Source organism: Physeter macrocephalus, chromosome 21 (assembly GCF_002837175.3).
Source record: "Physeter macrocephalus isolate SW-GA chromosome 21, ASM283717v5, whole genome shotgun sequence".
NCBI lineage: Eukaryota > Metazoa > Chordata > Mammalia > Artiodactyla > Physeteridae > Physeter > Physeter macrocephalus.
In genome coordinates this window covers 121,560,438-121,573,235 of record NC_041234.1, presented here as the reverse complement: position 1 = coordinate 121,573,235, position 12,798 = coordinate 121,560,438, and the positions used below count along the sequence as shown (strand labels likewise).

General features: G+C 39.7%; 1 protein-coding gene across 1 annotated transcript in view; it reads right to left on the bottom strand.

Moving 5' to 3' along the window:
- The window catches only part of LOC129391717 (phosphatidylinositol-binding clathrin assembly protein-like), an 18,836-nt gene extending 8,390 nt beyond the window's left edge, over positions 1 to 10,446 (bottom strand). The window contains exons 1-8 of the mRNA XM_055081618.1: positions 10,368 to 10,446; positions 8,188 to 8,330; positions 4,868 to 4,943; positions 3,837 to 3,939; positions 3,362 to 3,455; positions 3,130 to 3,241; positions 2,123 to 2,229; positions 1,359 to 1,400 (exon numbers count right to left, since the gene is read on the bottom strand). Of these exons, the coding sequence (XP_054937593.1) occupies positions 1,359 to 1,400; positions 2,123 to 2,229; positions 3,130 to 3,241; positions 3,362 to 3,455; positions 3,837 to 3,939; positions 4,868 to 4,943; positions 8,188 to 8,330; positions 10,368 to 10,446 (756 nt within the window). The remainder of the gene's footprint in view (positions 1 to 1,358; positions 1,401 to 2,122; positions 2,230 to 3,129; positions 3,242 to 3,361; positions 3,456 to 3,836; positions 3,940 to 4,867; positions 4,944 to 8,187; positions 8,331 to 10,367) is intronic.
- Between the last annotated feature and the right edge of the window lie 2,352 nt (positions 10,447 to 12,798).

Sequence of the window (12,798 nt, the reverse complement as noted above, 5' to 3'; positions counted from 1 at the left end):
TTAAAAAACTACAAATAGAACTACCATACGACCCAGCAATCCCACTACTGGGCATATACCCTGAGAAAACCATAATTCAAAAAGAGTCGTGTACCACAATGCTCACTGCAGCTCTATTCACAATAGCCAGGACATGGAAGCAACCTAAGCATCCATCGACAGATGAATGGATAAAGAAGATGTGGCACATATATACAATGGAATATTACTCAGCCATAAAAAGAAACGAAATTGAGTTATTTGTAGTGAGGTGGATGGACCCAGAGTCTGTCATACAGAGTGAAGTAAGTCAGAAAGAGAAAAACAAATACCGTATGCTAACACATATATATGGAATCTAAGAAAAAAAAAATGTCATGAAGAGATTAGTGGTAGGACGGGAATAAAACACAGACCTACTAGAGCATGGACTTGAGGACATGGGGAGGGGGAAGGGTAAGCTGTGACGAAGTGAGAGAGTGGCAGGGACATATATGCACTACCAAATGTAAATTAGATAGCTAGTGGGAAGCTGCCGCATAGCACAGGGAGATCACCTCTGTGCTTTGTGACCACGAGAGGGGTGGGATAGGGAGGGTGGGAGGGAGGGAGACGCAAGAGGGAGGAGATATGGGAACATATGTATATGTATAACTGATTCACTTTGTTATAAAGCAGAAACTAACACACCATTGTAAAGCAATTATACTCCAATAAAAATATTTTAAAAAAATAAAAATAAAAAACATGCTGGAGTTGTTACACTATGAGTCGCCACTTAGCTCTCAGCGGGGAATGCCCTCTTTTATGAGACCTACAGCTCACAGACCTGTTCAGAAGACACACGCTTATGTATATATAAGTATAAATATAAATGTTACTCTTGGGGAAATGAAAATACACATGTAAGTATATGAAAAATGATGGAGTCTCAGATGATGATTAACATAATAAACACACCATAAAAACAAAAAGTCACTTAGGGACTTCCTTGGTGGCGCAGTGGTTAAGAATCTGCCTGCCAATGCAGGGGACACAGGTTTGAGCTCTGGTCCAGGAAGATGCCACATGCCGCGGAGCAACTAAGCCCACAACTAAGTAGTTGTGCACCACAACTACTGAGCCTGTGCTCTAGAGCCCGTGAGCCACAACTACTGAGCCCGCGTGCCATAACTACTGAAGCCCATGCGTTAGAGCCAGTGCTCCACAACAAGAGAAGCCACCGCGATGAGAAGCCCACGCACCGCAACATCGAGTAGTCCCCTGCTCGCCGCAACTAGAGAAAGCCCGCGTGCAGCGATGAAGACCCAACGCAGCCAAAAATAAATTAATTAATTAAATAAAAAAGTCACTTAAACACAGATGAGAGATATACTGACCTGATTAAGATATGGAATGTCATTCTGGTCAATTCCAACTTGCTGAAATCACAAAAAAAGGGGAAAAAATAAAACATTACAGCCAGGAGTGTTAACAAAGAAAAGTAAGTGTGAGACCAATTTGTACACTAAAGAGAAAATACTCCAAGAGCATGAATGCCTTGCTGGGCTGGTACACACCCTGATCAAGAAAAACATCAGGCTAACGTATACCTTGCACACTTAAGCATAAACTTGTATTTGTTCTTAGGATAAAATTAAAAAAGAAAGGAGTCACCAGATGTTGAATCTTTGCTGTTTTGGGAAGAGCTAATCTGCATTTTGGATATCATACAAATGTGTTCTAATTTTTCAAGTAGTCAGAATCAGCTATTGGGGCAAACATGCCGCTCACCTCATATATTTCCTTCTCTCACTGATCACAGACCTGTTCTACCTATTATCCACTGCCTTAAAAGACTCATGTCATATATCTTTTGGCCTGGTTTTAGAGTTGTTTCTGGTGGGAGGGTAAGCTTGGTATCAGTTATCCTCATGGCCACAAACAGAAATCCTTGTAAGATTGTTTTTGACCACAAGCGCATTGGAAGGTACATTTGAAGTACCTAATTCTAGCTTCTAGCTGTACTGTTTACAAAATAGTTTAAACTACCAATTTCTGTGTGTTTGTGTGGCATGGTGGTGGGTAGGGGTATAGTTATACAGGATACTAAACTAATACAGAAAACAGCACAAAAGCCTCGTATACAAATAGATTTCTGTACCTCTGCAACTTTCAGGAACTGTGTGAATTTGGTCGTTCTTCCAAGGAACCTGATGTAAATATCCAAACTTTCCTGGCATTGGTTCTTCCTCATGTCAAAATACTTGCCTAAAAATAGAAAAATAAATTACAACAAAGGAGCTAATATCGTAGCAATTCCAAGTTTCACTCCATTCTGATGATTCTGTGTTAAGTTGATTCTGGATATGATTTTAACTTGTTGAAAACAATTACAGTTTTAATCCAGTTATTTTCTGCTTTAACAAGCAACAACACTGCTCATATAAGTATAATCAACAGATTTTTATAGAGGAACTACTGCATGCTGAACAGTGGTGCTGGTAATATGCATGGCATTTAATAGTGTACACATATAATTTAGATAGTTTAATTTCTACAACTTCTAGTCTGGAATCTTTTTGATTAACATCAAGCTCTGATGGTCTCTGACAGAAGGGGCTGTGTTTCCTACCCTTCATAACTCTACAAATGTATTAGGCACTTCTTCAGTATAAGAAATATCTCAAATTCTCATCAACGAAGTTTGGAGAACCCTTCCTATGAAATGAATCACTCATTAGGGGTAAATGATGACTGAAATTTCCTGAAAAGCCTAAGAAACATACGCTTGCATATGATCAAAACAATTACTTATATTATAGGCTATATCTTAGGAAAGTCAGAACTGTATTATCTGACCTTGGTGGAGTGGGACTTAGTGTATAACGTATAAATATGGCAACCCATGTTGATTTCCTGATAAGTTTCCCAGAAATATCAGTTAGCACTTATATACAAACTGAAAACTTCTGTGGCTGATTAGCCAATTATTTTTAACCAAAAAAAGGAATATGATGTCTCGTTATTTAAAAATACATATGACCCTGCAAGGATCTTCTATTTTGAATCTAAAACACATATGAGTCTAAATGTAGAGATAAAAGAGTTTTACAAATAAATTATTTTTACCAGTTTATTTTTTTAAGTAATGCCTATTCTTTAGCTTACCTAGCAGATTAAGGATCCCCTCATTATAGGCTGCAAAGAGGTGAAGAGAATCCTTAAAGAGGAGCATGAAAGCAGCATGTATTATACCATTAGTTATTTCGTCAGGATTTGCCTGGAAATTAAATAAAAGAGTAATCAATTACCACCACAATTAAAAAAAATTCCCTCTCCCACCTACAGGTAAACAATGCTATTTACCAGTATTTTTCAAAAGGATTTATAAAGCTCTTACATTAAAATTAAGAAGAGCAACAAACCGAGTTTGAATAACTGGAAGAGTGTTTAGCAGCTCCTTAGTGTTCATAGCTCTCATCACACCATCCGTCCTATAAAAGATAAAAGAGGGCTTCCCCGGTGGCGCAGTGGTTGAGAGTCCGCCTGCCGATGTAGGGGACACGGGTTCGTGCCCCGGTCCGGGAGGATCCCACAGGCCGCGGAGCGGCTGGGCCCGTGAGCCATGGCCGCTGAGCCTGCGCGTCCGGAGCCTGCGCTCCGCAACGGGAGAGGCCACAGCAGTGAGAGGCCTGCGTACCACAAAAAAAAAAAAAAAAAAAGATAAAAGAGATTCATAACAGCAATAATAATTGAGTTTGAGAAGCACTGTGACATTGGCATCTTGAAATAAAGCTGTGTTTTTGACCAACTACATATCAGAGCACATATGTATTTCAGTACTTCTTGCTTACAAACCAATGATATTTACCTACCCTCTCTTGGTTTTGGTGATGTCACAGGCAGTCAGTCTATATGAAAGTGACTTTCCATTCAAGTACCTGCTATATCGTCTGATGAAGGTTGACATAGTATAGCCTAAAAATGAAATATTTTTATTATTTCCAGTTTTACCAATGTTAACCATTTACCATATATGTGAATAAATGCAAAGACTTACCATTTTACATTCACCCATATAACTCAACAATATCTTTGAAGCACAAAGACTAGAATGGCTTATTAATCATCTAGTACAACTTTCCTCAAACTTTCTGTTAAAGGTTATTTTTTATTTCCTCAAAGTCTTGATATCACCTCATGATGTAGTATTGATGGTGACATTATTGAACAGGGGAAATAACTGAACTTTATTAGTTCTTTTCACATTTCCAAGGAAACTATTAAATGCTTAGCATTTTCCTGACACTCCCTATCCCATTGGTACCATCCTTCCCCCACCCTCCTTCCACTCAACAAATGACCTTGACCCTACTTCATAGACAAAATGGAGAGAGACAGGCCATGATAGAAACTCAGCTCCTCACTAGTCAACCTCCAAACTGCCTTGATTCATTTCTTCAATTTATTTTTTCATTCAACAATTGTTCAGTGCTTCCTATGATCCGGGCACTGTCCTAGATGCTGGAGGTTCAGTAGAGAACAAAACAGACAAAAATCCATGCCTTCATAGATCTTACACTCTCAATGGTGATTGATAGACAAACAAAAGAAAAGAAAAACACAGAGATGGTTAGTTGCTGAGAAGTGGAAAGAATAAAACTAAGGCAGAGAAAGGAGACTGACCCAGGAAAGCCTCACTGAGTAAAGGCCTGCATATTGTGTTACTCTCAGTAACTACTCAAATATGTGTTGTATGAATGAATTTAGAAATTATTTTCCATCATAAAATGTACACCACATCACATCGTTCATAATTCAGAACGATTTTTTTTAACCACGGATGGTTTTCAGAACATTTTCCTCCTTGCCACAGAGAAATATTTCCATCAAAGAATCATCTTACCTTCTATGACACTTTTATCCAGGAAATTGTATAAGATGAACAAAGAGTTTCTAGATGCACGATGTTGGATAAATTGCTATGAAACAAATGTGCCAAATTCTAAAATTAGTTTCTGTCCACAAAGAGAGTTCACTCATGATTTTGTCATCGTGAATGCATACTTAACATAATTCTATCATACAGCTTCTATCTATTTCAGGAGCATTGATTAAGGCGAGCACCATCACACCCTGGGCCAACTTAAGGATATGCAATGCTGCCTAGTCTGTTTATATACCCACTCAATAAACGAGGGGTTAAACATTAAAGCTAATGTGACTACACACTTTTCACCCATGACTTTCTATCTAGTCATTTCTCCCTTTTTGAATTTTGAGGAATTTGAAATACAGTTGACCCTTGAACAACTCGGGGGTCAGGGGCGCCAACCCACTATGCGGTCGAAAATCCACATATAATTTATAGTCAGCTCTCTGTAGATGCTGTACCTCTGTAACCATGATTCCACGTCCACGATTCAACCAACCGCAGATAGTGTAGTGCTATAGTATTTACTATGGAAAAAAGCCACATACAAGTGACCCACGCAGTTCAAACCCATGATGTTCAAGGGTCAACTGTAATTATAGAATTATTTTAATAATTAATGTTAAATTATTTAATAATTTTTAACATCTTTATTGGAGTATAATTGCTTTACAATGGTGTGTTAGTTTCTGCTTTATAACAAAGTGAATCAGTCATACATATACATATGTGCCCATATCTCTTCCCTCTTGCGTCTCCCTCCCTCCCTCCCTCCCTCCCTATCCCACCCCTCTAGGTGGTCACAAAGCACCAAGCTGATCTCCCTGTGCTATGCGGCTGCTTCCCACTAGCTATCTATTCTACGTTTGGTAGTGTATATATGTCCATGCCACTCCCTCACTTCGTCACAGCCTACCCTTCCCCCTCCCCACATCCTCAAGTCCATTCTCTAGTAGGTCTGCGTAGAAAAATAAAAACAATAATCTGGTACATCTGTGTACCCCACTACCCATAAATGACAACTGATAACTTTTGGACATATCTACTTCAAGTCTATTTTTTAAATAAGAGGAATAAAGTCTTACAGGTAAAGTTAAAAGTGCCCTTTGCCCCATCCCCAAGTTCAATTTCCTTCTCCTACCTGGAAGTAACCACTATCATAATTTTAATGTGTTACCTTTACAGCCTATTTTCTTTACAGTTTCATATACATTTGTTCCGTGGACAAATATTAACTGTGTATTTTAAAAATTTATATAAATGATATTGGACTCTACTAGCATTGTTTTTGAGATCTAGCCTTGTTGGTATACATCCTATTAGTATTTCATTGTATAAACACACTTCATTTTTGTTATCTGTTGCCCACTGATGGAAATTCAGGTGATTTCCAACTTTTAATTATTATAAACATGCTATGAGAAGTGTATTTGCTGGGTCACTGGGCATTTTCAATTTTATTAAACATGTCTCAAGGCACTCCTCTCCAACCCTTCACCCAGCATCAGATACAGAAGTCCACAGAGTTGTTCATAGTATTCCTTTATCATCCTCTTAATATCTGTGGAATCTGTTGTGATGTTACTTCTCTCATTCCTGATATGGTAATGTATGGATGGCATCCACAGGGTATGCGAGTTCCCATTTCCTCAGGGTCCCAGCTCTTGATACTGTCACGCATTTTATTTTATTTCATAAAGTTATTTATTTTATTTTATTTATTTTTGGCTGTGTTGGGTCTCCGTTGCTATGCGCAGGCTTTCTCTAGTCATGGCGAGCGGGGGTTACTCTTCGTTGCGGTGCGCGGGCTTCTCATTGCAGTGGCTTCTCTTGTTGCAGAGCATGGGCTCTAGGCACGCGAGCTTCAGCAGTTGTGGTGCATGGGTTCAGTAGTTGTGGCGCATGGACTCTAGAGTGCAGGCTCAGTAGTTGTGGCACACGGGCTTAGTTGCTCCACGGCATGTGCGATCTTCCCGGTCCAGGGCTCGGCATGGGTTCAGTAGTTGTGGCGCATGGACTCTAGAGTGCAGGCTCAGTAGTTGTGGCACACGGGCTTAGTTGCTCCACGGCATGTGGGATCTTCCCGGACCAGGGCTCGAGCCCGTGTCCCCTGCATTGGCAGGAGGATTCTTAACCACTGTGCCACCAGGGAAGCCCTGTCACACATTTTAAATTGTGCTTATCTGAGTATGTTTTCAGATGGTTATCAGCCACTCTGGTTTCCTTTTCTATGTACTGTCTGTTCATTTCCTTTGTTCATTATTCCAGTGTAGTGCTTTTTTCTTACTGATAATGTAGTCCAAATATCAATCTTTTGTCTGTAGTATATGTGCTGCAAACATCTTACTGCAACTTTATGGTGTCTTCCCTACTCAAATGTCATAAGCATATTCTCCTACATTTTCTTCAATTTTAAAATTTAGATTTTTGCATTTATAGATATTTCATTCATGTGGAATTTATTTTTTATATGGAGTAATATAAAGATCTCATTCTATTTTTTCCATAGGGATGTTATTTGTACCAAAAGGCTTTATTTTAAATTGCATACTTTCCCCTACGTTTTTAGTGCCAGCAAGCTCCCATATAAGTACAGTTCTACTTCTGATCTATTACATTCCCTTTATATATATATGTTTATTTTTACCAATACCATACTGTGTAATTACTGTTGCTTCTTAATAAGTTTCAAAATGCAATCAATTTCCAAATCTTATTTTTTTAATGCAAAGCTTACTGAGACAAAAGTTAATTTAAAGTAGAAAATAATAAGCAATTTAATGTTGTAGAACATTTCAGTTGTTCTGTAAAACACAAAGAGTGTGTGTGGGTAGAGCTCTTGAGGTGATGCTGTAATAACTCTGCTTTACTTTACCTGGTAAAGTAAAACAGTTATGCAGCAATACGTTTTTGAGGGTTTTCTCTTTTTTTGGTCTAAATCATCTAAAGAATTGAGAGAAACAGCCACTCTCTTATCCACTTTATTATCCAGTGGTTAAAATAATATACTTTAAATACTGATTGCAAAGATATATTCATAAGTAAAAATGGAAAAATTTGCTTTTTAATATCTACCGCTATGTACTTCCCCCACTTGTCACTAATGAAAGCAAAAGCAAGAGGTAGGATAAAAACCGATAACCATCTTTAAAATAAAAGAGAGCATCATTATTCTCCATTTAAAATAATGTAGTAAGCCCTTGACAAACTAAGCATATTCAGCAACTGTGTACGACAGTCCTTTGTAATAAAAGTAAGGAAATGACTACCCTTTGAATAGATGCCATGCTCACCTCATTTCCACGCACCATAAGGTGATGCACAGTGATCAGGGCTTTGAACACCACCACCCAGCTGCTGCTCCCAGTTTTCTCAGAAAGAATATCAGCCAGATGTTCAACACTCCTATTTGTTCCATTTATGTACTGGATTAGATCTAAATTAGAGACAGTGACAAGCATTAAAATATAGACTGAGAAATAACTTTCAAAACCAAAATTGGTAACTTTAACTTAAATACAGATGCAATCAAGTCTCAGAGAAGTGACAAAGGGAATAATCCAAAACATTTTCTTCATTACAAGTACTACAATTTGTACTGACATGTTACATGATATTTAATGCCCATCTATCCTATTGTTCTGTATACTTGATGAGGGTTGAGATTGTGTCCATTTTGGTCACCACTGTCTCCCCAAGACCCAGCACAGTAGCTGGCACATAACAAATTATGGTAACTACTTCTTAAATGAATGAATAAGACTCAAGAAGGTAAGTAATATGCCCAAGTTCATACAGGTAGTTAAGTGGAAGGGCGGGGATTTGAAATCAGGTTTGTTTGACCCTGAAAACCAAGGTATTAACCATCATGTCATTCTGCCTCTCTCAAGAAAAGTGTCATTCTATGAAGATTCAGTCAGGAGCTTTCCTTGTGGTGTCTCCCAATGTCTGACCCTTTGGTTTGCATCTTTTAATTCCTTATTGCTTTTTCTTCTTGTGACCACTTCCTCATAGCCTTGTACCTGGTTTATTGCAACAGCTTCTGATTTCCTGCCTCAAGTTTATAACCATTAATCAATTGACTTTTTACAGCCCCTCAAAACCTAAGTTTCATTGTTTCGTTTTTCCTATTGAAGAATATGCAATGATTCCCTGCTGTTTATCAGTTGAAATATTCTTGCTTTCCAAACCATCTATAAACTATAATTATAAAACAACTTCATCCCTAGCACTTATTCATTACTCAGCATCTTCATATGTATATATGTACGATAGGTACTGAGGAGGATGCTTAACAAATATGCTAGTGGATTAGAGCAACAGGCTGACCCTGTCAAGTCAGATTCACTTATTCAACAAATGTATGTACTCAGCGTCAATGCCTATTATGTGCCAGTTGCTGTGCCATGTTTAAGGTTATGAAGAATGAGATTCTCTGATATTTTTTAAATCTCCAGGTCTGCTTCATTCCTCTTCCTGTGAAGCTTCCTCTGCAAGTTTTTTATTTCTGCTTTTGCACGATTTCAGCCTTTGGACTGAATCTTTCAGCTATCCTGGTACTGATTCAAGTACCCCTGTTTGCTTCCATGCATCACTCACATCGATAATTATTGCTCATCCTTCAGGTCTTGAGAAGTCAATTCTGGCACATGTTGCATCCCAGTCCAGGGCTAGATTCCATACATTGCCCCAGAATCAAATATGGGGCCTGTTGAGAATAATGTTCAGGAAACTTTAAATATATATATAAAGGAAATTAATCTACTTGGTGAACTGTTAGTTGCTGTAATACACGCCCATTATCACGATGATAAGAAGATAAAACTTTAGAAGACAAATGTATATTAAGTCAATGAAAGCCAAATACGAAAATCAACAGGTGATCAAAAGGTTGAGTCGGCTACGAAGGGTTCAAAGGCAGTAGGATTTATGTATGTTGCCAACAGCACAGATTGTGAAGTCACTGTGTGCTGGGGCGTCTTCGGGCAACAGCCAACGTTAAGAACGAGACCCTTGGGCTTCCCTGGTGGCGCAGTGGTTGAGAGCCCGCCTGCCGATGCAGGGGACACGGGTTCGTGCCCCGGTCCGGGAGGATCCCACGTGCCGCGGAGCGGCTGGGCCCGTGAGCCGCCGCTGAGCCTGCGCGTCCGGAGCCTCTGCTCCGCAACGGGAGAGGCCACAACAGTGAGAGGCCCGCGTACCGCAAAAAAAAAAAACAAAAAACGAGACCCTTCTCAGAAGCCTGGGTTACTCCACTGCCTGTTATGTCCTAAGGTACATGAGTAACTCGTAAAGGGTTACATGTTTGGAGTTACAGAAGCCAGTGGTTGTGTTCCAGGCTCAATCAAATGACCCCCACCCCCAAAGTGCACTGCGGGGGGCGTGGTGGGAGGGACGTGGTGGGAGGGGCTGGGAGGCCACGCGCCGCCGCCATTAGAGGCGCGGACACGGCGCCCTAGTGGGGCCTACTCACTCGCCAGGTGTTTCGGCCCGGGCTCGGAGGGCTCGTCGGTGGTCGCTCTGAGGGCAGCCTTGGATGCGGACGACCCCATGCGTGCGTCGCCAGCCGCCGGCTACGAGGGTAATGGCCATGAAGGCTGGTCCCTCCTCTTCTGGACCAGCGGACTGATCCAGGACTCGCACCACGAACGACGAAAGGGGCGCCTGAGGTAAAGGAAGAAAGGCCTGGCCCCACAGGTGGCATTCGCCAGGCAACTCTGTCCCCGTGCCACCTGACGCGGACCTGCATAATTATGAGGTGAGACGTGACGTCGCGAGGTGCCAGGGCCGGAGAAGCGGTTTCAGGGGACAGGATCCCACGTGGGATGGAGCATCTGGGGGGCGGGGCGCTAACGCAGACCCTTGGCGTGGTAGACGCTCACTAAGAAAATAACCACTATTGAATGAATATCATGAGAAAGAGGGACATGCTGGGGACTCCAGGTGAAAGATCTCGAGATCTTCAGGTCTTGGTAAGTCCAGCGGTCCTGTGATAGTGCTTTGGAAATCCTTGACGTGGCCTCGTTAGGGAGGCTTCGGTCACGTGTGATGGGAACTGTATCCTGCCTGAGTCCATGTCCTGCAGCCCTTCACCCAGCATCACATACCGAAGTCCATAGACGTGTTCATAGTATTCCTTTTATCCCTGGAATCTGTAGTGACGTTACTTCTCTCTTTCCTGGTACTGTTAATGTATGTTTTCTCTCTCTCTCTTTTTTTGCTTGGTATATCTGGCTAGACAGTTATCAATTTTATTGATCCTCTCAAAGAACCACCTTTTGCTTTCACTGATTTTCTCTATATTCTCTTTTCTATGTCATTGATTTCTGCTCGTATCTATATTATTCCATTGCTTCTACTTGCTTGCAGTTTATTTTGCTCTTCACTTTCTGGTTTCTTAAGGACATTAGCTTAACTTATTTAAGATTCTTCTTTTATAATATAGGACTTTAGGGTTAAGTACTGCTTTTGTTGTTGTCAAAGAACGTGTTTCTTATTATTTAAATCTTTTAAATTTTGTTGAGATTTATTTTATAGAACAGAATATATGCTCTAAAAGGTAAATCTTCAGTGTACCCTTGAAAACCACGTATTTTTCTACTGTTCGATGCAGTGTTCCATTACATGTGTATTACAGTTATTGATATTGTATCACCAGTGACTGAGACTCTGTTCATGTGCATTTTTAACAGCCTTTTTCCCCCCTGCACTTTACATTGCAGACTTTCTTTTGCTATGTCATCAAGTTCACTGATCTTTTCTTTTGCAGAGTATCTTCTCTTAATCCCATTTAGGACAGTTTGCATTTCCAGTAAGGTATTTTTCATCTCTAGAATTTCCATTTGACTCTTTTTATCTTTCAGTGCTCTCCTCATTATGTTCACATTTTCCTTTAAACCCTTGAGGATATCATAATAACTATCAAGGATATATGCTTATCAACCAATTCCTTCTGGCTCTGTTTCTATTGACTTATTTTTCTCTTTGGTATCAGTAACATTTTTCTGCTTCTTTCTGTGTAATTTTGTATAGATGTCAAATATTCTTAATTTTAATTCACTGAGTGCTGTATTTTTATGTATTACTTTAAAGAACGTTGAAGTTGGTTTAGCAAGGCACATACATTACTTTGATATCACTTCTATCCTTTCAGAGGATGTTTTCTCAAGTAGCTTTGTTGGTATTTAATTCACATATCATACCATTCACTCATTTAGTCTACAAGTTGGTAGTTTTTAGTATATTCAGAGTTGTATGACCAGCACCAAGATCAATTTACAACATTTTCACCACCTTAAAAAGAAACCCCACACTTGTTAGCCATCACTCCTCATTTCCACCTAAACCCCCCATCCCTAGTCAATCACTATTCTACTTTATGTCTCTGAAGATTTTCCTATTCTGAACATTTCATATAAAAGGACTCAGTCAATATGTGGACCTTTGGGACTGGGCTCCTTCACCTAGCATAATATATTCCAGCTTCATTCATGTTGTAGCATGAATCAGTACTTCATTTCTTTTTATGGCCAAATAATATTCCATTCTATGGATATACTACAGTTTATTTGTTCATTCATGAACACTTGGGCTCTTTCCCTTTTTGAACTATTGTGAATACTGCTTCACATGCAAGTATTTCTTTCAATACCTGTTTTCACTGCTTTTAGGTATATACCTAAGCGTGGAATTGCATGTTTATATGGAAATTGTGTTGAACTTTGTAAGGAACTGCTAAACTATTTTACATAGTGGCTGAACCATTTTACAACCCCACCACAGTGTATGAGGGTACCAATTTCTCCACATCCTTGCCAATATTTGTTTTCCATTTGTTTGATTATAGCTATCTGAGTGGGTTGGAAGTGGTATCTCTTTGTGGTTTTCATTTACATTTCCCTGAT